This window comes from Lissotriton helveticus, chromosome 10 (assembly GCF_964261635.1).
Source record: "Lissotriton helveticus chromosome 10, aLisHel1.1, whole genome shotgun sequence".
In the NCBI taxonomy this organism is placed as follows: Eukaryota; Metazoa; Chordata; class Amphibia; order Caudata; family Salamandridae; genus Lissotriton; species Lissotriton helveticus.
The window spans coordinates 445,251,995-445,272,956 of record NC_136071.1 but is presented as its reverse complement, the minus strand read 5'-3'; the positions used below and the strand labels follow the sequence as shown (position 1 = coordinate 445,272,956).

At 43.7% G+C, this 20,962-nt stretch overlaps 1 protein-coding gene across 1 annotated transcript in view; it reads right to left on the bottom strand.

The window, feature by feature from the left end:
- IFT140 (intraflagellar transport 140) overlaps positions 1-20,962 on the bottom strand; it is a 1,386,753-nt gene that overhangs the window by 980,316 nt on the left and 385,475 nt on the right. Inside the window, exons 9-10 of the mRNA XM_078662938.1 lie at positions 11,768-11,916; positions 1,082-1,285 (exon numbers count right to left, since the gene is read on the bottom strand). Of these exons, the coding sequence (XP_078519064.1) occupies positions 1,082-1,285; positions 11,768-11,916 (353 nt within the window). The remainder of the gene's footprint in view (positions 1-1,081; positions 1,286-11,767; positions 11,917-20,962) is intronic.

The window sequence follows — 20,962 nt, the reverse complement described above, 5'->3', positions numbered from 1 at the left end:
GGAGTCCTTTTGTGGTGTTTTCACTGTGTTACTATGTGTTGTGTGCACAAATACTTTACACATTTCCTGTTAATTTAGAGTAGGTTATTGACTTACCCTGACTAGGATTCTGGTTCCTGCTTGGAAAGGGTGCATACCTCTACCAACCATATACCCAGTTTCTAACAGATACCACCTCTCATTCTTAAAGCCCAAAGTTAGTTGTCTTTAGAATACAGCATGAACCCAGTTTACTGGCTAAAAACTTCAATTAGTAGATGGTTCATAAACAACTAAGAGAAAATAGTTTTTTCATTTGAATATATGTTTAAATTGAAGACTATGATTAAAACCATTTCCTTCACTTTCAATAATTTGCTTCTGTCTCTTTGTCTGACTCCTTCTCTAGCAACATAAAAGAGTACCGACCTATTTGAACCATTTTTGCAACCAATCTCACTTGTAGGGTTCTCTTTTATCCAGGGAACTTCCAAGTAGATTTCTAACCATATTAATGAGTCCAAAATAAAGAAAAATATGGGTGTGACAAATGTATAAAACCAAGAACAGTTAGCCCTGACTGACCATGGTATACTGACTCATAGTGGACACTTTTACATGTACATAGTGTTAGGTGCCTCCGGGTAAAGTCTACCATTACCTGAAAAACCTAAATCCTTCATTTGTGTTTGCTATGAGCAGATTTTAAGGACTATTTTGTTCACACAGTAAGCAGGAGCAGCCCTAGTGAAAGGAAATGAGATGGCAAATGATGCACTGGAATGAGAGGCATTTGCTAAAATCACTATTCGTGGATAAATATATAACGGAAAACAAAACGTTCCCATGGGAAAAGAAACAAACTAAAATGCTCCTCAAGAGTCAAATAAATCTGAGAAAAAACAATAGAGCAGCAAGTTTTGGAAAATGAACAGTATAAGAAGGACTTATGAAACAGGCCTCATGTTTCTCACTATTATAAAGCTGTGGACTCAGACATATAACTAGTTAACAATGAAAAGGAGCAGAATTAGTTAATGATAACTTCAGAGTATAAGGGTGAAACTGAGGATAGATGTATTTAGCTATTGGTAATACAAACCTTTGTTACAAAGACTCCTTTTACATAAATCTCAGTGCGCAGGCTGTGTTGGACCCCCGAGCTGAAGTAAGTGAGATGGAGCTGGGTCGGGGCCACTTGCGTAGCAGCAACTTGCTGGTGAAAGTGAGAAGACATCACCTGTTCGCTTAGAATCAGCACTGAACTAGTGTTCTTCACAGCCAGAAGGTTGTCCCCAGAGCCCCACTGTATAAGAGAAAAAAAAAGACAAATTACGTTTCATCCTGGGAAAATTAGATGTCAGGCAATGAAAGAAAATCTGTTGGTCCTATTATAAAGTCCTCAAAACTAATTATGGAATGATACATGTTTATAGCTTCAAATATATATGAGGGATGATGACTTGGGTCTTAACATTATCTGAGTAACACCATACAAATTGTTAGCATTTCCATGCAACAGTCCCTCAACTTTCTGTAATAAACTCTTCAGCTCTAATGTTTAAGAGAACAATACTCACATGATACAATAGGGTCAAATTTAAATGAGCTCAGTGGAAGCACACAACCCAAAAACACAAATCTTTTGGTGGATGATCCTATAAAAAGACACTCTCATATCATAGACTTGTATATGTTCAGGGGCAAATGACCTGAATGAGCTTTGTTCACTTCCAAAGCTGACAAAAACGCCAAGCAAACATCTTCAATTTAATTAGAAGGATACTAAAAGTCCTATGTCATTGGAAAGGAATCTTAGAGCACAGGTCCTTTTATCAGAATTATAAACTTAATTTTAGATACTATATTCTATCAATGGTATAGTTTATTTTATAGGTTGAAAAGGATTTCTAACACAGCCGGTAACAACATGAATCTCAGAAATCTTCTTTATTTGGCTCGATAGAACAGTGGAATAATCCTCATTTAAAGTCGAGTATACCAACAATTGCTTTCTCTTAGAAAACAGAAAAAGAACACATTTTGTACATCACGGAATCTGTATTTTATCCATTCCCTATGCACTTAAGTAAACTTCTGTACTTTGAGGCGGTCTCAAAAAAGATCTTGAGTATCACAGACGCAGAATCAAAGTACGCGAAATTCTGATTTGTTAGAGAGAAATATAGAACTCGCTGAACGGAAAGCTTTATTTAAGTACTATCCATAGCAATGTCAGATAGCTGCCCAACAAGCTAGTAAAGTCAGTCCAAGGCAGATTTGTGGGACAGGAGTGTCCCCTGTATGGTGTGCAGTTGTGTTCCTCTGCCAAGTGGTGAGCATCTGTTATCCTGAGCTTTGATTTTCTCGGCCACCCCAGTAACATAAGTAAGGTCCAGAACCTGTTACCTGGAGGGGTGCACGGAGTGCTCCTTCTCTTACTGGAAGTCTACTACAAGCCCGGTCATGGGTTTAGCAAAGACAGTGATGGAGGCAGCATATTGTGTTTTGTGAATCCATAGTTTTTACCAGACCTTTTTACCTTTGTCACTGGAGTGGACATCAATAGGCACACTTGCGTAAAGTTATGCTTTTGTGCACTAGCGATGATCCTAGCGCTAACAATTCAAGTTATGTGCATTTGTATATGGCCTGTGTGGTACATGCATTGTGTGTATGGGTGCACCAGAGTAATGAAGGCACATGGGTTCCATTTTGGAAGCCCTTGGCCAGTTCCTGTGCACACAGTGGATGTGTACTGGTGGTATTCCTAATGTTGGAGGGAAGAAACCTAGACACTGAAGTGGGGGCAAAGGCGAGAAAAATAAAATGAGGTGTTTGGCCTACCTAGTGAAAAAGGGCAGCAGAAGCAGACTCAAAATTCCTGCTACGTTCATTAAATGCTGAGAAAATAATTCATCGCATTAGGTAGGATTTTCTTTGAAGCTGTCCTCAACAAGATAGAGAGGCAAATGAAGGACTAAATCGTAATATAAGGCCACTGAAGCAGCCTTCAAGATAAACAGCCAGATGTTGAGCACTTTCATACTTTGGGGGATACCAGGCAGGCCTTCTCGCCCCTCTGATTGCACTGGCTGTGGAACCATTGGCCATTAGGATTACAACTAACACAGACATTAAGGGTTTCCCTTTTGGGGGAGAGACCATAAGCTCAGCCTCATTGCTGATGACATTTTACTGTCACGGTCTTATCCAGAGCCAGAGGAATTCCTCGCAAAGGTTCTGGAGGAGCTAGAACACTTTGAGAAAGTTCCTGCCTTCAAGGCCAAAGGACAAAAACTGAAAATTCGGAATAAGTCAAACCCCCCAACCCCCACCCCTCTTTCAAACTGCAGCCAGTTTGAAATTTATTTTCTTGTTCAGATAGGAAAACCATTACCTCCAATTCATGGGCTCTGATACAAGTGAAAAGCTTGAGAGCTGAATGTGGCTAACTGGTCAGCTGTTTAAAGACAATTCTATAAGTATTTGAAGGTCACTATCCTTATATTATAGATGGCGGTTTGTAAACGTGCTCAAAATGAACATTCTGCACAGGGTCTTCTATATTTCCCACTCACTCCTGGTCTACCCCTGGAATGTACTGAATATGCAGAAAAGAATTATGAGATTTGTCTGGAGGGGTTGTTTGTAGGCATTGTAGGCATTGCTGTAGATTCTGCATCTCAAAACAATATCATGATGGCCTCTATGGGCAGGAGGGAGAGGGTTGCCTTGTGTGGACTTTCACAAAAGGGCTGTGCACCTTCTCTCCACTGGGTAGAAGAATCAGTATCTATGTCAAACTGAGAATGATTGCGACAAATGTGCTCAGTTGGAGTCTCTTGTGAGAGCTGCCTAAAGGACTAACAATCCTAGGAGTAAGACTCCATACCAGACATGGAACCTCCAGTGCGAAACAAAGGAGGGGTAGAACGGACTGTTATTTAACCAGGTCCAGCACACATGTCTGGGATAACAGTAGTACAAAAACAGTATGCAGTTCCTAACAGAGGATGCAGGATTTAGGAGTGTCAGGTGCGGATGCTCAAGGAGATCCGCGAGTTACAAGATGGGATGGAGAGGGCACCTCTCCTTCGGAAAAAGACGCTCACACACCCAGCCAGCTAGGCGTCTTGCTTCATCATCGGGTCTGCTCCTTATCGGGTTGGCGTGCAATACCCGATCAGGCACCAGTGATGGGGCCTACTTGGCGGAGATCTTTTTGCCTTTATGCCGGTGGGTGAGGTGCGTGTGAGGGCCCTTGAACTGTATATATTTAACAAGAGACCTGTTTATGGTCTGACAAAATTTTACCCCACTCCGGGTCTGAAATCTCCTTGTGTAATATAATTTCCCATTATTACGCAGGTTTTGTAAGGGGGGATGGAACACTTCAGATAAGGAGGTATAAAACCATTTTACCTGGAGTCTATCTCCTCCTAGAGTGAGAATGGCCTGCAATACCACATGAGTTGTGGGTTTTTCTCGTCCGTTGTTCCACAGCCCTTTAAACGTTCCAATCAGAGTCTCATACTGCAGGAATTGTCCTGCCTGGGGTCCGATGCTCTCAACCAGGTCTTCCAGCGGAGCGAGGGTAGCTTGCTGATAGCAATCCCCCACAGACTCCAAACCCACCCCCGTCCAAGCTGATAATTGGTCAGAGGTAAATATCGTCCTAGGGTTGCCATATGGTAGGCCTATCAGGGGCTGTGCTGGGGCGTACAGAGTGGCTTCCACTTTTTTGGCCACGCAGCGTTTTCAACACTGCAGGGCGGTGGTTTGTAGCACAGATCGGTGGGGGATAATCAGCGATGGGTCTAGCATTCTAGCTATCAATAGTGTTGTGCGGTCGCCAGAGTTTGTCAAGTGCTTCCCCTCTGGACCTAGGCCCAATAGCCATTGTGCCAGCCATTGTAGTTTGGCAGCTAGGAAGTAAAGCTCGAAATTTGGTACCCCCAGACCTCCATCTGTTATAGGACGGTGCAACATTGCTAAGGACATCCTCCGACGCCCCCTCTCCCATCTAAGTTCTCGCAGCGGGGAATCTATTTGTTCGAACCATCCAGCGGGTACCACCTTTCAGAGGTTAGGAAAGAAATATAAAAGGCGTGGCAGCATGACCATCTTTGGCAGGGATACTTGGCCATTATCGGGAGGAAAAGGGAGTACCAGAAGGGTACACAAGTTTGAAGGGCTCCAAACGCTCTTGTTGGTTCACCTCTCTCAAATCCTCCAAGGAGTGGAAGATGTGTAGCCCTGGGTATCTGAAGGAGGAGGGGGCCCAGTTGAGGTCCAGTGGGAGATACAGTGGGCGTGGAAGGTTCGGAAAAGTGGGGAACAAATAAGTCATGTTTATATTAACCTTTGGGCCGGACACTTGTTCAAATCTGCTCAAGATTACAAGCGTCACTTCAGAACCTCACACCGCATCATTAAGATAGATCAGGAGATCATCTGCATAAAGTGAGATGATATGTACTCTTCCCCCAACCGTCAGGCCCACTCTTCCACCTCCCTGTCGGAACAACGCTGCAAAGGGTTCTATCGCCAGAGCAAATAAAAGGGGTGACAGTGGGCACTCCTGTTGGGTACCACGGAAGATTCGATATTGTGTGGATATCATCTTGCCTGTATTACCTCTGGCCTTGAGGTGTTCAAATAGTATTTTGACCCACTTCATCCACTTGTCCCCCAATCCCATGTGTTGCATAATTTATAGCAGGAAATCCCACTGTATAGCGTCAAAAGCCTTCTCGAGGTCTATTGACAGATGTGCCGATCCTGGTATAAGTTGACCCCGGGATGGTAGAGCACCCTGTACAGCCTATGAACGTTGAACGATCTATTCCGGGTGGGGATAAAACCATCCTGCTCCGGGTGGATGAGTGTCGACATGTGTGGTAATAGGTGGAGCGCTAGTACTCTGCTAAGGATTTTTAAGTCCAAATTAAGCATGGAGTGTGGTCGGAATTCTGTGATGTAGGATCCCTGGGTGGTCTTCTTAGAGAGTGGGATCACTAGGGCATTCCTTGTGGACGCAGGAAGCTGCCCAAGTCTTAGTGATTCTGCATACAGAGTCCCTAGGTGGGGAGCCAGTGTCTAAGTGTATGCAGAGTAAAATTCAGCGGGGAGACCATCTTGGCCCGGGATCTTGCCTGTGGCCATACTCTTAATGTTTGCCAGCATTTCCTGAATTTCTCTCGGACCACCCAATGCAGATCTGTTTTGCCAGTCCAGTAGTTTAAGAGGGAGTAATGTTAGAAAGAGTTGTTGTTCCTCCTGGGGCACTTGGTGGGGCCTTGTATACAAGGAGTCATAATAGTCTCTAAACAGGGTGTTAATGGCCTTTGGGTCATGAACAGGATGATTTGCGCTTTTGCAAATATGCGTGATTGGAGAGCCATGCTTCTCTGGTCTAATCAACCAGGCCAGTAAGCGCCCAGGTCTGCCATCTTCCTCCTGCACTCTAGTGAGGTACCCCCTGTAGTCGTGGCACCTCAGTCTTTCATGGGCCTGATGATAGACTACTCAGGTATTCTTCAATAGTTCCCGTTTGTGGTGTCAGGGCCTTGCATATTGTCTAGGTAATTTGTCTTCCAAGGTTCTTTGTTCTTGATGTAGTTCCTGCTGAGCCGCAATTGACTGTCACAGGCAGAACCCCCTCATCACTACCTTAAACGCCTCCCACTCAACCAGTGTTGTGAATGCTGTATGCGCATTTACGGAAAAGTAAGTGTTAATGGTCATGCCAGGGATTCCCAGAAACAGGGACCTTCCAACATCAACGGGTTAAGCCACCACAGTGGGATCAGGGGTCATTTCCCCAGGGGTTGGAAGGACAATAATATTGGACTAAAGTCTGAGAAGGTACGACCAGGGTATTCCGTGTGTGTGTGATAGAGTGACCTAGACCAGGAGAACGCAGGAAGGCGTCAATCCTCGTATGTAACTTATGCATGGATGAGTAATATGAATAGTCTTTGTCATACTGATGTTGTGTTGTATCCTCCATACATCGTCCAACCCCCCAGTGTCCTATCCAGGCCTTCAGTGCTGCCATAGTACGGTAAGCCTGGACTCCCAGCAGTAGGGGGTGCGACCAATCTAAGGTGCTGTCAGCTACGCAGTTGAAATCCCCTCCTAACATCATGTCTACCCCTGCCATATGAGCCGAGATGCCTTGGAGAAAGAGACCCTGTTCCTGGTTAGGGGCGTGTGCGGTACCCAATGTGATCTCACGCCTAAGCAGCCTTCCTTTCACAAATACATATCTACCCTCCTTGTCAACCAAGGTATTAAGTGGTTCGAAGGGTATTCCTGCAAGTATCCAAATTGACACTACCCATGCAAATGCAGAGTATGTGGTTGCATAGATCTGCCCCCTCCAACATCTATGCAATTTCTCCACTTCAGACTGTATAAGAGGTGTCTCTTGCAGGAGGGCGAACTGTACCTCCCTCCTTCGTAGATATCTATGTATGTTATGTCATTTGGACACCGACTGTCAGCCGTCAGGCCTCTTGCACCCTTCCCTTTTCTGTCAGACCATAAGACTACCAGTCCCAGAATGCCTTGTGAGGGCTCACAACTTGTATGCCTACCTAGACTGCTCTAGTGGCGATCAGCTGACCTGTTTCAGTATATAGGCGGTCAGCTCAGGACATCAGGTGCTTGGCTTCTCTTCCTGTATTGGACCACACACCTTTTCCTGTTTGCTCGAGTGCTTGCTGGAGACTTCTGTGCCGTTCCTGCTTCGAGTCATTCTCCTCCCTGGAATAGTCCTTTGGCTTCCCAGCGCTACCATCGCCTACCTTCTTTACCAATTAATCTTTTGGATTAGCAGCCTTTTTATTGTGCTGCCTTTTTCTGACTCTGCTCGCGTTCTGCATTTTTGCTCACGTACTGCATAAAGCGGTTCATTTTCGAACGCAAGGGTGTTTCCCTGATTCTGCTTCCTTCCGCCTCGGACGTGAGGCGTGTTTTGCCTTTTTCCCTGTGTTGGCGCGAGTCGCTCTGAAGTTTTTGGATTATTCAGTTTTCTGCACTTTCACATTTTTGCTTTTTAGTGCGGAGTAATACGGAAACGTTACCGAGGCTAAGGTAATTTTTTTAATTTATTTATGCATGCATTTATTTTCACTGGAGAGTCAATTGAGTATGATGATCGTGTCGGATAACTTTGACCTTTAATTTTTTTTTGTGTGAAAGAATTAAGAAATCCTATTAATCTTGATTCCTGCTATTTATAAAGGATTTTAGAGCATTCTAATCCTCGGAAGACTATACTCTTCATACCGGATTTCAGGAAGTCCTTTTGTTGAATTGTTTCCTTTTTATTTGGAGAGACATTCCCCATTTACAACTCTGCCAAGAAACCTACCACACTCCTTCTTTGAAGAGACTTTATCAACTCCATTCTGCTAAGGTGTCTGCCACATGGACAAAGTGTCCTTATACAAGGTGTTAGTGATAAAGTACTACATTGTCAAGATGTCTGTATTTAAGCCCTTCACCGCCAGATGCCGGTAAGTCTGGGTTAGCATACAAGGTAAATTAACATTAATGCTGCATAATAATTTACCTCTGATTAATCTCCTTTCTTCTATTTTTCTCTCCCAGCTGCAGGATTGCCCGCCCTCAACTAATCTCCCCTGAAAGACGCCCAGGTGGTCCTTCCGTGTCACTCCGCTCCTTGGGGTATCAGTCTATCCTCAGTTTGTCTCAGTGGTCTGAGGTGGCTATACCCTACTACAGTGAAGAGACTACATTTTCGCTCCTGTGGATTTTGGTTCAGCATGTCTTGACGTTCGGGACAGATCTACAGAATCCGACACCGACCCCATCCCCTTGATATTCCACGTCAGGAATTTCAGTGTGCAAGGTACAGATGACATGTACAGGAGATCAGTCTCTACCCCGACCCCCCATCTCTGCCCCCCTCAGGCCTCCAAAATCAAATTAGCACCGTCCCTGCAGTAGAGCAGAACAATACAAACTAAAACAAACGGCCAACAAAGCCAAACTCCCTTTTCCCAGAGCAGTCTGGCGACGGCCAGCCGCCCAAACCGTGAACACCACATCGAACTTTCACAGAAGACCCCAATTAAGTTTGGGTGTAGCCTTCAAGATGGATATGCACGAGTCATGGAGCTCAAGCCGGTCCACGCCGACAAATACAGAAGCGGTGTCCAGTTTGGCATCTCCCAGTACCAGCAGAGTGGCCCACCCCGCTTCTCAACATGATCTTGTCCGGTCAAGCACTTTACTTAGAGGTCATCAGCCGACCTAGAGGTGATGGTTGGCAACTGGAAACTATCTGCCCTGGGGGGATCTGAGTCAGAATCTCTTGTGCCTTTCACTGAAGGGAACCCCCTGTCCGATTAAGAGTCTCTAGGCTTTATAATTTTGGCCACTGCCTGAAGCGCTGCCACCCTTTCTTTTTCAGTTTGGGACGAGGTCGGTTTCTTAGATGGTCTTCGTTTGGACCGCCTCCTGGCCCGTTTCCCACAGTGTTGTTCTCGGGCCGCGACAGCCCTGCCTTCAGTTGTAGATTCCCAGCCCGGTAGGTTTCGATCCATTGCCAGGCTGCCCAAGGATCATCACAAAAATGGGTCTTTTCATCTAGTTGTATGCAGAGCCTGGCCGGGAAGAGCAAGGAGGACTGCAGGCTCGCTTCCGGAGTGCTCTCTTAACTTCAACAAATGATGCCCTACATCGTTGCACCTCAGGTGTGTAGTCAGGAAAAATGGATACCTGGCTGTTATCGACCATAAATGGGCTATCTATTCTTGCTTTCTGCAGGAGGGTGTCTCCATCTCTGAAGTGCTAGAGTCTCGGCACCACTGAGCGTGAAGGTCTGCCGGGCGAAAGCTGGCGGGCGGGGACTCGGTGGGGTCTTTCAAGACTGTAGATGGTGGACAGGCCCTTCGGGGCTACCACTTCGCTGAGCCATGTTTCAAGAAAGGATACCATATCCTTGCCCTCTATTCCTTCAGGCAGTCCAGTCACTCAGATATTATTCCTCCTGTTCTGGCCTTCAGCGTCCTCTGCACTGAATTCCAAGGTGCAAACTCATTCAGAAAGTTCCTTAACTTGATATACCAGCGATTGGAGCGTGGAGTGAAGATCAGCGATGGATATTTCAACAACTCCCACTCTCTCCGCTAGTTTATGATGTTCCATGCAAAATAATCCCAGCCCCACTGACACCGTACTTATATCTTGGTGAAGGGTAGATTTTGTGTATGCTATAGCTGCCAATATCTTAGTTAACTGTTTTTGCACTGGGTCTCCTGCTGTTGATTGGGGTGACAGCCCCTAGTTCCACCAGAGCTCCGGTCGTTTTCGCTCTAGCTTTCCCCATCGCTGCGATGTGCAGGGAACTGGGTGCACCCTTCCTCAGAGTTGGATCGCACAGTCAGATGGCTCGAACAGACGAGGCCCTAATCCGGCTCGGGCCTCTAGAGGACCTTAAGCAAGGCATCCCGGTGCAGGGATCCTGTAGGGTCTGCTTGCTGCAGGTCTGTGTGTAGGGTACCAGGGCGGTTGCAGGATCAGGAGGGCAGGTTTATGTTTGGGGAAAGCAGGTATCACCTTTCGTGTTCCTCCTGGGTATGAGGAGTAGTACCTCACATGCCTATCCCAGATATCCGGCGGACAGGTAAAGTCCGAAGGCACTGATTTCCAATGGCAGTGAGCATCGGGCCAAGAGTCAAAAGGGAGCACCACTGCCAACCCCCCCCCCCCCCCCCCCCAGTCCAGGGAGTGTCCCACACCACCACCAGGCTCCGATGTGTGCCCCGAGTTGTCTCGATAGCAATCAGCCCTCACGTGTGGCTGCACAGCTGTCCCATGCAGGACAAGACTCCCAGGGCTCCAGCAACTAAATCTCCCACCAGGCGCTTCAGCGGAGTCCACCGTCCATGACACAGTAGCAAGCCTCCCAGGTGCGATGCAAGCAGGGGAGAGGAGGGGTGGTGGACCCACTCTATCTGGGTTTTGCAGCCCCCACTCCAACCTACCAATTAAACAGGAGTGCAGGGGGACTCTGCTTTGCTCAGCACACGTAGCTCATATCCGGGGCCTCCCGCCATCCGCCAGCTGCTCCTCACCAGCCCTCCTTTGGTCCAGGGTATTTGCAGGCACTGCCAGAGTGCGGTCTAGCAGCCACCAGGGGGCCCCCACCATATCTGGTCTGGCAGTGGTCCAGGCACTATCCTGTCCACCAGCCTCCACTGTCTAGGCCACCAGACCTCTCTGCGGCTACACTTACGCTGTCCGAGGAGTGTGATGCCTCTGCGGGTACAGCGCTACTGCGTTGATCCAGCAGTTTCTTGTTGTGGACTTCCCTGGAGCCCGCAGTGTCAGTCAACAGAGGTCCGTCTCCGGGTCACAGCGAAGCCTGATATTCCCCGGTCGCTCAGCAGTCTCCTGTAGTTTGGAAAAAGAGGCAATTCCAGAGCCCCAACCGGTTCCTTCAGGCTGCGGGCACTCAGAGTCTGCTGGGTAGTCAAACTTTTGCTTTCGTTCGCCCTGTGTAATCAGCAATTGCAGGATCGTGATCGGGCTGGCACAGAGCAACAGGCTCACGCGTCTGCCATCTTAGTCTTCCAAACCACGCCCCCTCTGGTTTTCACCTTTAAGTGTGACATTTACAGTCTACTCCATCTGTCTGATATTCCTTTTAGCCCTGGATCAACTTTATATTCAGCTATTAACATTTTTGTGCACTATTGTTCTTCATTTCTAACTTTTTATCTTTCAGACATTCAATTTTAGCACTGACCTCTATCTGTGTGATGTTGCCATCCAGTTCAGTAGGTGTTTGGAGCTTCCAGTAATCCTTCCCCTCTGTCTTCCAAGAATTATGACTGCCAGTAGACACTTTTCTCCACATTGCTACTCTACCTTTGTTAGTTCCAGCAGCAAGCATTCCTGCAGAATGAGAGGCAAGACCTGAGGTAAAACCAACTAGACAGGTGTTAAAAAAAATCATATTATAAAGAGTGAGGTAATAGAACATTCAGTCCAACACATTGATGGAGCCTTAGTACCTCAATATTTACCTCTTCTGAACAGACTTAATTTACTCAATGAAGCTAATTGGAAAGGAAACTGAATGGTTATTTTCATTTATAACATATCAAACACCATTTCCCCAAGTGGAGAAGTACAACTGTGTCTTTCTACACAAGTTTCTGTGATCGCCTCGGAATGAATCATGTTTCTCTTCTGCTCGTTTCTTAGTATATCACCTCATGGTTCATTACACTAAATCAGTAGAACACGTTGAGTTATGTTCAATGTATTACATCCACTGACTTTAAACATTTGATACAATGTGAAGGGTCTTTTATAAAACTGTGAGATTAAATAATTTTAGGGAGGCAGTAACATAGGAAACTGTGCAGGTATTTTGCTAGTGTTGAATTTGTTAAAATCAATTCAACACCCTATAAAAAGTGAACCACCCATTGCTGCAGCTAGACAACAAAAGGGAACTGCAACACAATAGTTTATGGTGCACCAAGAGACAACGGCCAGAACAGTATAGAAAGTAATCAGAGCAAAAGAGAAGGAGAGGAGGATCAAAAGTATACAAAAAAGAGAATGAGTACATGTGAGGGCTAGTTGCTTAAAATGCTAAGACCAGGCATAACAATAAATTGAATATACTATATGACATTGAGAACAATCTAGATTCTCAGTTGACTATTAAAAATGACATACCAGCAAATATATATATATATATATATATATATATATATATATATATACATATATATATATATATATATATATATATATATATTACCTACTGGCGGTCGCCAGTAGGTAGTTATAGTTAGGATCGATTTCCATAGGGAAATCGCAACATTCTATTTGGAATAACTTTGGCGCCGGTTGAGGAATCAGCCTGAATTTTTCAGCAACTTTGCCTCGCGGCGCTCCGCTCCTTCCCTGAAAGTTTGGGGGGGATTCGTCAAGCGGGGGCCGAGATAAAAGGGGGGTCCCAAAACGTGTTTTCCTCATGTTAATTTCCATAGGGCGGTCTGTCGCACTTTTAGCTCGAACGGCTGAATGGATTTTCACCAAACTTGGCAAAATTGTAGGGACTGGTAGCCCGATGTGCCTTTGCTATGTCTCAAGATATGTGCTCCAGAGGATTTTGAGTAATTTAGGTTCAAAAAAATTTATATATCTGTAAGCGCGCCCCGGTGCGCGTACCGGGGAGCGCTCCGGGCGCGCAACGCGACCTGCGCACAGGAAGCTGATTGGCTCTCGGGTGTCTGTAAACATTCGAAACAGTTCGCAGCGGCCGCCATCTTGTGTCACGGTAGGATCGAGACACAAGAGGTGGCAAAAAACAAAGGGGGAAATGACCAAAAGGGGGCAGGGTACACCCCCCCCTGACCCCCTAGGTTTGATGTGGGGGCCATAAAAGGGTCCCTCCGGTAAAAAAAAATGTAATTTTATTTCGATTTTTGCGGGGGGAGCGCCAGGTACGCGCACCGGGGAGCGTACTTTGGTGAAAAATAGTGAAAATAATAGTGTAAAATAATCATTTTGAGTGATTACAGGTAGGGTAGCTCTGAAAAGAGCTTTTGGGTTCTGTGGCTTTTTTAGGTACCTACAAGTACGTTCCACACACACCCACACGCACACAACCCCACACCCACACACTCCCCACACACACCTCACACACGCACACCTCCACCCACACCCAAACACCCCACAGCCCCACACCGACACCTTACACATCCACACCCACAACCACACATCCCACACACCCAGACACACACACACACCTCACCCCCCAACACACACACATGCACACACAGATACCTCACAGACACACCTCACACACCCCACACACCTCCCCCCCACACACACACGCACACCTCACAGACACATCCACACATCCCACACATACACACACATCCTATACACATACTCCCCACAACCACACACACCCCACACACACCTCACACACTCACACTTCCACCTACACCGAAACACCCCACACACCCACACCCACACACACACTTTACACACCCACACCCACATACCCCACACAGATATACACCTCATCCCCCCCAGACACACACACACACACATAAACACCTCACAGACACACCCCGCACATCCCCCACACACACCTCCCCCACCCCCACACATGGGGAAAACTCAGTGAAACACTAAAATAATAATTTAAAGTGCTTAGAGGTAGGGTATCTCTGAATAGAGTTGTTGTGTTGTGTGGGTGATTTAAGTACCAACATGTAGGTACCAATGCAGAGTCTTAAATTCAATGTACACCGTTTACTCTGTAGATAATTTGCATGTTGTTATAGAAGTTATTGTGGTATATGCAATCCATACCATAGTCTGTCAGGAAAACATATAGAACATGGAGGCAGGAGATGAAAAAGAGATGTCAAATACACTTTGGAGATAATATAGTTGGAGAAAGGAAGTATCTATGAGCAAAATTACTATGTAAAACAAAAAAGTTGCACAGTATACTATAAGTTTGACTTTACATTATAATCAATTTGGTAGTAGTTTAAGATTTACATATAAAATGAATAATGTCTCAAACAATTTTAGAATTATTAAATATTAATTTATTTTTGAGATTCATTTTCAAAATTTGATAGAACGTCTAACATTTGACTGTCCGAAATGTCCTCTTTTTGAGTGAACATAACTTCCAACATTTGACTGTCAGAAACGTCCTCATATTGAATTAACAAATCCACAGATTCTACACATTGTAGAAGTTCATGGTCCCGTGATTCATCCATAAATTCCAAGTCATTGGGTTCAATGATTTCCTCATTGTTCATCTCTAGGACAATTTCAAAGGAAACGTTCTGTTCTCCTTCCATTTTTGTGCTGAAATTTACATTAAAAAAAAATCAGTAGAAATATGGCACTGTTGGGTTTAAGTTCAGACAGGTAGTTTTGATTTTTTAACAGTGAAGTTAACTTTGGGCAGTGTATGGTAACAGGCAGGAAGTAGAAATATAAAAAAGTGCCTGTGAAGAAACGTAAGTAAATTCATAATTATAGCAGAGAAGCCTAAGTCAATCCATAAATATAACAGAGGAGCCTATCTCTATCTATAACTATAGCAGAGGGACAGTAAATAACTATCAGAAAACGTTTTTAAAAAATAACTTAAAGTGCCCCCTACAAATTATCAACTTACTTTACAGAGAGGTGAAGAAGACAAAATGCGAAAATCCTTTCAAGATGTACCTCAGGTAGTTGTAGTCAAAATGGCCGTGTTTCCCTCTCATTTTTCATTTATATTCATGTACATAACCAATCAAATGTCAGGAAAAAAAAATAGAAAATGAAAGTAACATTTTAATTGGTTGTCAATTCTAACACTTCAGATGTGTTTTTGTGAAGTAATTTACCTCAGGGTATTTAGAGAGGTCTACAGGCTAAATGGCTCAATGGAATTCCATCGAATTTGGGAAAATGGTAGGGATTGGTATGTAGTATGAGCTATTCTATATTTGGTGAAAGTGTCTCCAGTGGTTTTTATGTAAATTAACTTCTAACATTTTTTTAGAGCGTTTCCCGGTGCGCCCCCCGGTACGTGTACCGGCAGCGCTACGGGAGTCCTCCATTTTGTGTTTCGGTAGATTTAAGACAGAAAATGGAGGACAAACAACATTGGGAATGGGTATAAGGGGGCATCGTAGGCACTCCTTGACCCTCTAGGTTTTCTGAGGGGGTCTTAGGAGGCCCAAACAGGCAAACAAAAAAAATGTTTTTATTTTTCGCGGGGGGAGCGCCCGGTACGCGCACCGGGAAGCGTACCGGGGAGCGTACTATGGTGAAAAATAGTGAAAAAAGTTAGAAAAAGATAATCATTTGGAGTGATCAGAGATAGGGTAGCCCTGAAAAGGGCTTTTGGGTTCTGTGGCTGATTTAGGTACCTACAAGTAGGTACCAATGCACAGTCTTAAATTCAGGAGGAATATTCTATTCCCCTCATCTGAAAAGTGCACACCATCTTCCCTGTAGATATCTTGCATGTTGTAACGCAAGTTATTATTGTATATTGAACCCATTCCATAGTCTCTCATGTAAGCAGAAACAGATTTATTCACATGTTTCCGTGCTTTCTCAAATTGTGGACAAAATTGATTGGACCACTTCCATTTCTGCCTTTGGCATATATTGGAATATACCAAGGCAGTTTGAGGAAAAAGTGCCATCAATTGATAAAAGGTGTCCTTTATAAGCATTTCCAGACCTACCCCAGTCAAAGTGCCCAAGTCATTTCCTCCACAGTGCACAATTAAAAGGTCAGGGTGTGGCAAATGCAAAAAGGTTTTCACCAATGGTATCAATTGGTGACATTTCAATCCTCTGTGGCCAATCCATTTAATCTTCACATTTGGTAAGTCAAGGTTGTGAAAATTTCTGGTAGCTGCATACCGTTGAGCCCAGTGGATATAGCTATGTCCAATAATCCAGACAGAATACATGGTGAGAGGAGATTCTGATGCAGTCAGATGAAGTGTGGAGAAGCAATGGCAGTTGTAACAATAGGAGTTTGCAAGAAAAAACCTGTGGAGTTTCAGTGCTCTTGAATCACAAGCAATGATTGGTAGAATGAGATAGTTGAAAACTGAAAGTTAGGGTGCATGGTTGTGTTCTGTGTAAGAAGTAATTTGAATGGTTAAAAAAAAGTCATTTAAAGAAACCTTGCACCAGAAAAGCTGGTGTATTCGCAGGTCAAACATCCTTGATGAGGTGATTTGCAACATTGTAGAATAAACCTTTAACCCTGGGAGCTCAGTGAGGAGGGAGTTGCTATGGTAACAGGTAGAAAGGGCTGAGGGGGGAAGGATGTTGGTTTGAAAATACAGAGGGAAGAGATTTGATTGGTTACCATGAGCAATATGTGTGTAGAATTAGAGGTTTTCTGTGCCTTTATGGTTTGCAGTGTCTGGAGAACATACCTTTTGCTCTGCTAAAGAAATATTGGTGTGTGTATCTGACACTGTTCTGAATCTCCTAAAATATTTGTAAAGGTGAGTTATGATTCATTTAATATACATAGAGACTTGTATACTCTATGGAGAAGATTTGGAAGCAAATTGTGGTTTTTTAATGTTGCTTTGTGTCATGCTTTTTGATAATGCTTGGTAAAAAGTTTTTACTGCATAGAGTAATTGTATTTTGTAAAATTGTGAAGTTTTAGTCGTGACATGGAATGCTTCTACATAGGACCTGTGCTGTGTTTTGTAAATGTGATGTCAAAAACGATTTTGGGGAAAATAAATGGTTTTTACATTTTTTAAAAGGAATAAAGAATGTGTGCATGTTTAATAGAAATACATTTGACTCTTTACAATGATGTTACCTGTGTTAACTCAGTGTAGGAAGCATATTGAGTTTGTTTGCATAGAGGAATTGTATTTTGTAAAATTGTGAAGCTCCATGTGAAAGCATTTGCCTCAGTCTTATCCCTGTTGTGAGGCAGATGTTTGTAAATAGGATCTGTGCTATTTTGGGGAAAATGAATGGTTTTTACATTTTTGAGTATAATGTGGCGCAAAGGTTTAAAAAGTGACGCATCTACCTACATGCGCCACTTTTTAAATATGGGGAAAAAAGGTACATGTTTGGGCTTTCCTGGGGAGCCTAGGTGGTGAGGCTTGTATCTAAGAGTGCAGTGGACTAGGCGTCATGAAGTATATACCTGTCTGCATTCTTAGACGCAGGTGTCAATTTGACTCTTTACAATGATGTTACCTGTGTTTTAACTCAGTGTAGGAAGCATATTGAGTTTGTTTGCATAGAGGAATTGTATTTTGTAAAATTGTGAAGCTCCATGTGAAAGCGTTTGCCTCAGTCTTATTCCTGTTGTGAGGCAGGTGCAAGATTTTGCCTCAGTCTTATCCCTGCTGTGAGGCAGATGATTGTAAATATGATCTGTGCTGTGTTTCCTAAATGTGATGTCAAAAACGATTTTGGGGAAAATAAATGGTTTTTACATTTTTGAGTATAATGTGGCGCAAAGGTTTAAAAAATGACGCATACATGCGTCACTTTTTAAATATGGGGAAAAAAGGTACATGTTTGGGCTTTCCTGGGGAGCCTAGGTGGTGAGGCTTGTATCTAAGTGTGCAGTGGACTAGGCTTCATGAAGCATATCCCTGTCTGCATTCTTAGACACAGGTGTCAATTTGACTCTTTACAATGATGTTAGCTGTGTTTTAAATCAGTGTAGGAAGCATATTGAGTTTGTTTGCATAGAGGAATTGTATTTTGTAAAATTGTGAAGCTCCATGTGAAAGCGTTTGCCTCAGTCTTATTCCTGTTGTGAGGCAGGTGCAAGATTTTGCCTCAGTCTTATCCCTGCTGTGAGGCAGATGATTGTAAATAGGATCTGTGCTGTGTTTCCTAAATGTGATGTCAAAAACTATTTTGGGGAAAATAAATGGTTTTTACATTTTTTAGTACAATGTGGCGCAGAGGTTTAAAAAGTGACGCATCTACCTACATGCGTCAATTTTTAAATATGGGGCAAAAAGGTACTTGTTTGGGCTTTCCTGGGAGCGTAGGTGGTGAGGCTTGTATCTAAGAGTGCAGTGGACTAGGCTTCATGAAGCATATACCTGTCTGCATTCTTAGACGCAGGTGTCAATTTGACTCTTTACAATGATGTTACCTGTGTTTTAAATCAGTGTAGGAAGCATATTGAGTTTGTTTGCATAGAGGAATTGTATTTTGTAAAATTGTGAAGCCCCATGTGAAAGCGTTTGCCTCAGTCTTATTCCTGTTGTGAGGCAGGTGCAAGATTTTGCCTCAGTCTTATCTCTGCTGTGAGGCAGATGATTGTAAATATGATCTGTGCTGTGTTTCCTAAATGTGATGTCAAAAACGATTTTGGGGAAAATAAATGGTTTTTACATTTTTTAGTATAAAGTGGCGTAAAGGTTTAAAAAATGACACATCTACCTACATGCGTCACTTTTTAAATATGGGGGGAAAAGGTACATGTTTGGGCTTTCCTGGGGAGCCTAGGTGGTGAGGATTGTATCTAAGAGTGCAGTGGACTAGGCTTCCTGAAGCATATCCCTGTCTGCATTCTTAGAGGCAGGTTTCAATTTGACTGTTTACAATGATGTTACCTGTGTTTTAAATCAGTGTAGGAAGCATATTGAGTTTGTTTGCATAGAGGAATTGTATTTTGTAAAATTGTGAAGCTCCATGAGAAAGCGTTTGCCTCAGTCTTATTCCTGTTGTGAGGCAGGTGCAAGATTTTGCCTCAGTCTTATCCCTGCTGTGAGGCAGATGATTGTAAATAGGATCTGTGCTGTGTTTCCTAAATGTGATGTCAAAAACGATTTTGGGGAAAATAAATGGTTTTTACATTTTTGAGTATAATGTGGCGCAGAGGTTTAAAAAGTGACGCATCTACCTACATGCGTCAATTTTTAAATATGGGGCAAAAAGGTACTTGTTTGGGCTTTCCTGGGGAGCGTAGGTGGTGAGGCTTGTGTCTAAGAGTGTAGTGGACTAGGCTTCATGAAGCCTATCTCTGCTGCATTCTTAGACACAGGTGTTTTGAGGCAAAATCTTGCACCTGTCTCACAACAGGAATAAGACTGAGGCAAACGCTTTCACATGGAGCTTCACAATTTTACAAAATACAATTACTCTATGCAAACAAACTCAATATGCTTCCTACACTGAGTTAAAACACAGCTAACATCATTGTAAAGAGTCAAATTGTCACCTGTGTCTAAGAATGCAGCAGAGATAGGCTTCATGGAGCCTAGTCCACTGCACTCTTAGACACAAGCCTCACCACCTACGCTCCCCAGGAAAGGCCAAACATGTACCTTTTTGCCCCATATTTAAAAATTGACACATGTAGGTAGATGCGTCACTTTTTAAACCTCTGCGCCACATTATACTCAAAAATGTAAAAACCATTCATTTTCTCCAAAATCGTTTTTGACCTCACATTTAGGAAACACAGCACAGATTGTATGTACAATCATCTGCCTCACAGCAGGGATAAGACTGAGACAAAATCTTGCACCTGCCTCACAACAGGGATAAGACTGAGGCAACGCTTTCACATGGAGCTTCACAATTTTACAAAATACAATTCCTCTATGCAAACAAACTCAATATGCTTCCTACACTGATTTAAAACACAGGTAACATCATTGTAAAGAGTCAAATTGACACCTGTGTCTAAGAATGCAGACAGGGATATGCTTCAGGAAGCCTAGTCCACTGCACTCTTAGACACAAGCCTCACAACCTACGCTCCCCAGGAAAGCCCAAACAAGTACCTTTTTGCCCCATATTTAAAAATTGACGCATGTAGGTAGATGCGTCACTTTTTAAACCTCTGCGCCACATTATACTCAAAAATGTAAAAACCATTTATTTTCCCCAAAATTGTTTTTGGCATCACATTTAGGAAACACAGCACAGATCATATTTACAATCATCTGCCTCACAGCAGAGATAAGACTGAGGCAAAATCTTGCACCTGCCTCACAACAGGAATAAGACTGAGGCAAACGCTTTCACATGGAGCTTCACAATTTTACACAATACAATTCCTCTATGCAAACAAACTCAATATGCTTCCTACACTGATTTAAAACACAGGTAACATCATTGTAAAGAGTCAAATTGACACCTGTGTCTAAGAATGCAGACAGGGATATGCTTCAGGAAGCCTAGTCCACTGCACTCTTAGACACAAGCCTCACCACCTACGCTCCCAGGAAAACCCAAACAAGTACCTTTTTGCCCCATATTTAAAAATTGATGCATGTAGGTAGATGCGTCACTTTTTAAACCTCTGCGCCACATTATTATCAAAAATGTAAAAACCATTCATTTTCTCCAAAATCGTTTTTGACATCACATTTAGGAAACACAGCACAGATCCTATTTACAATCATCTGCCTCACAGCAG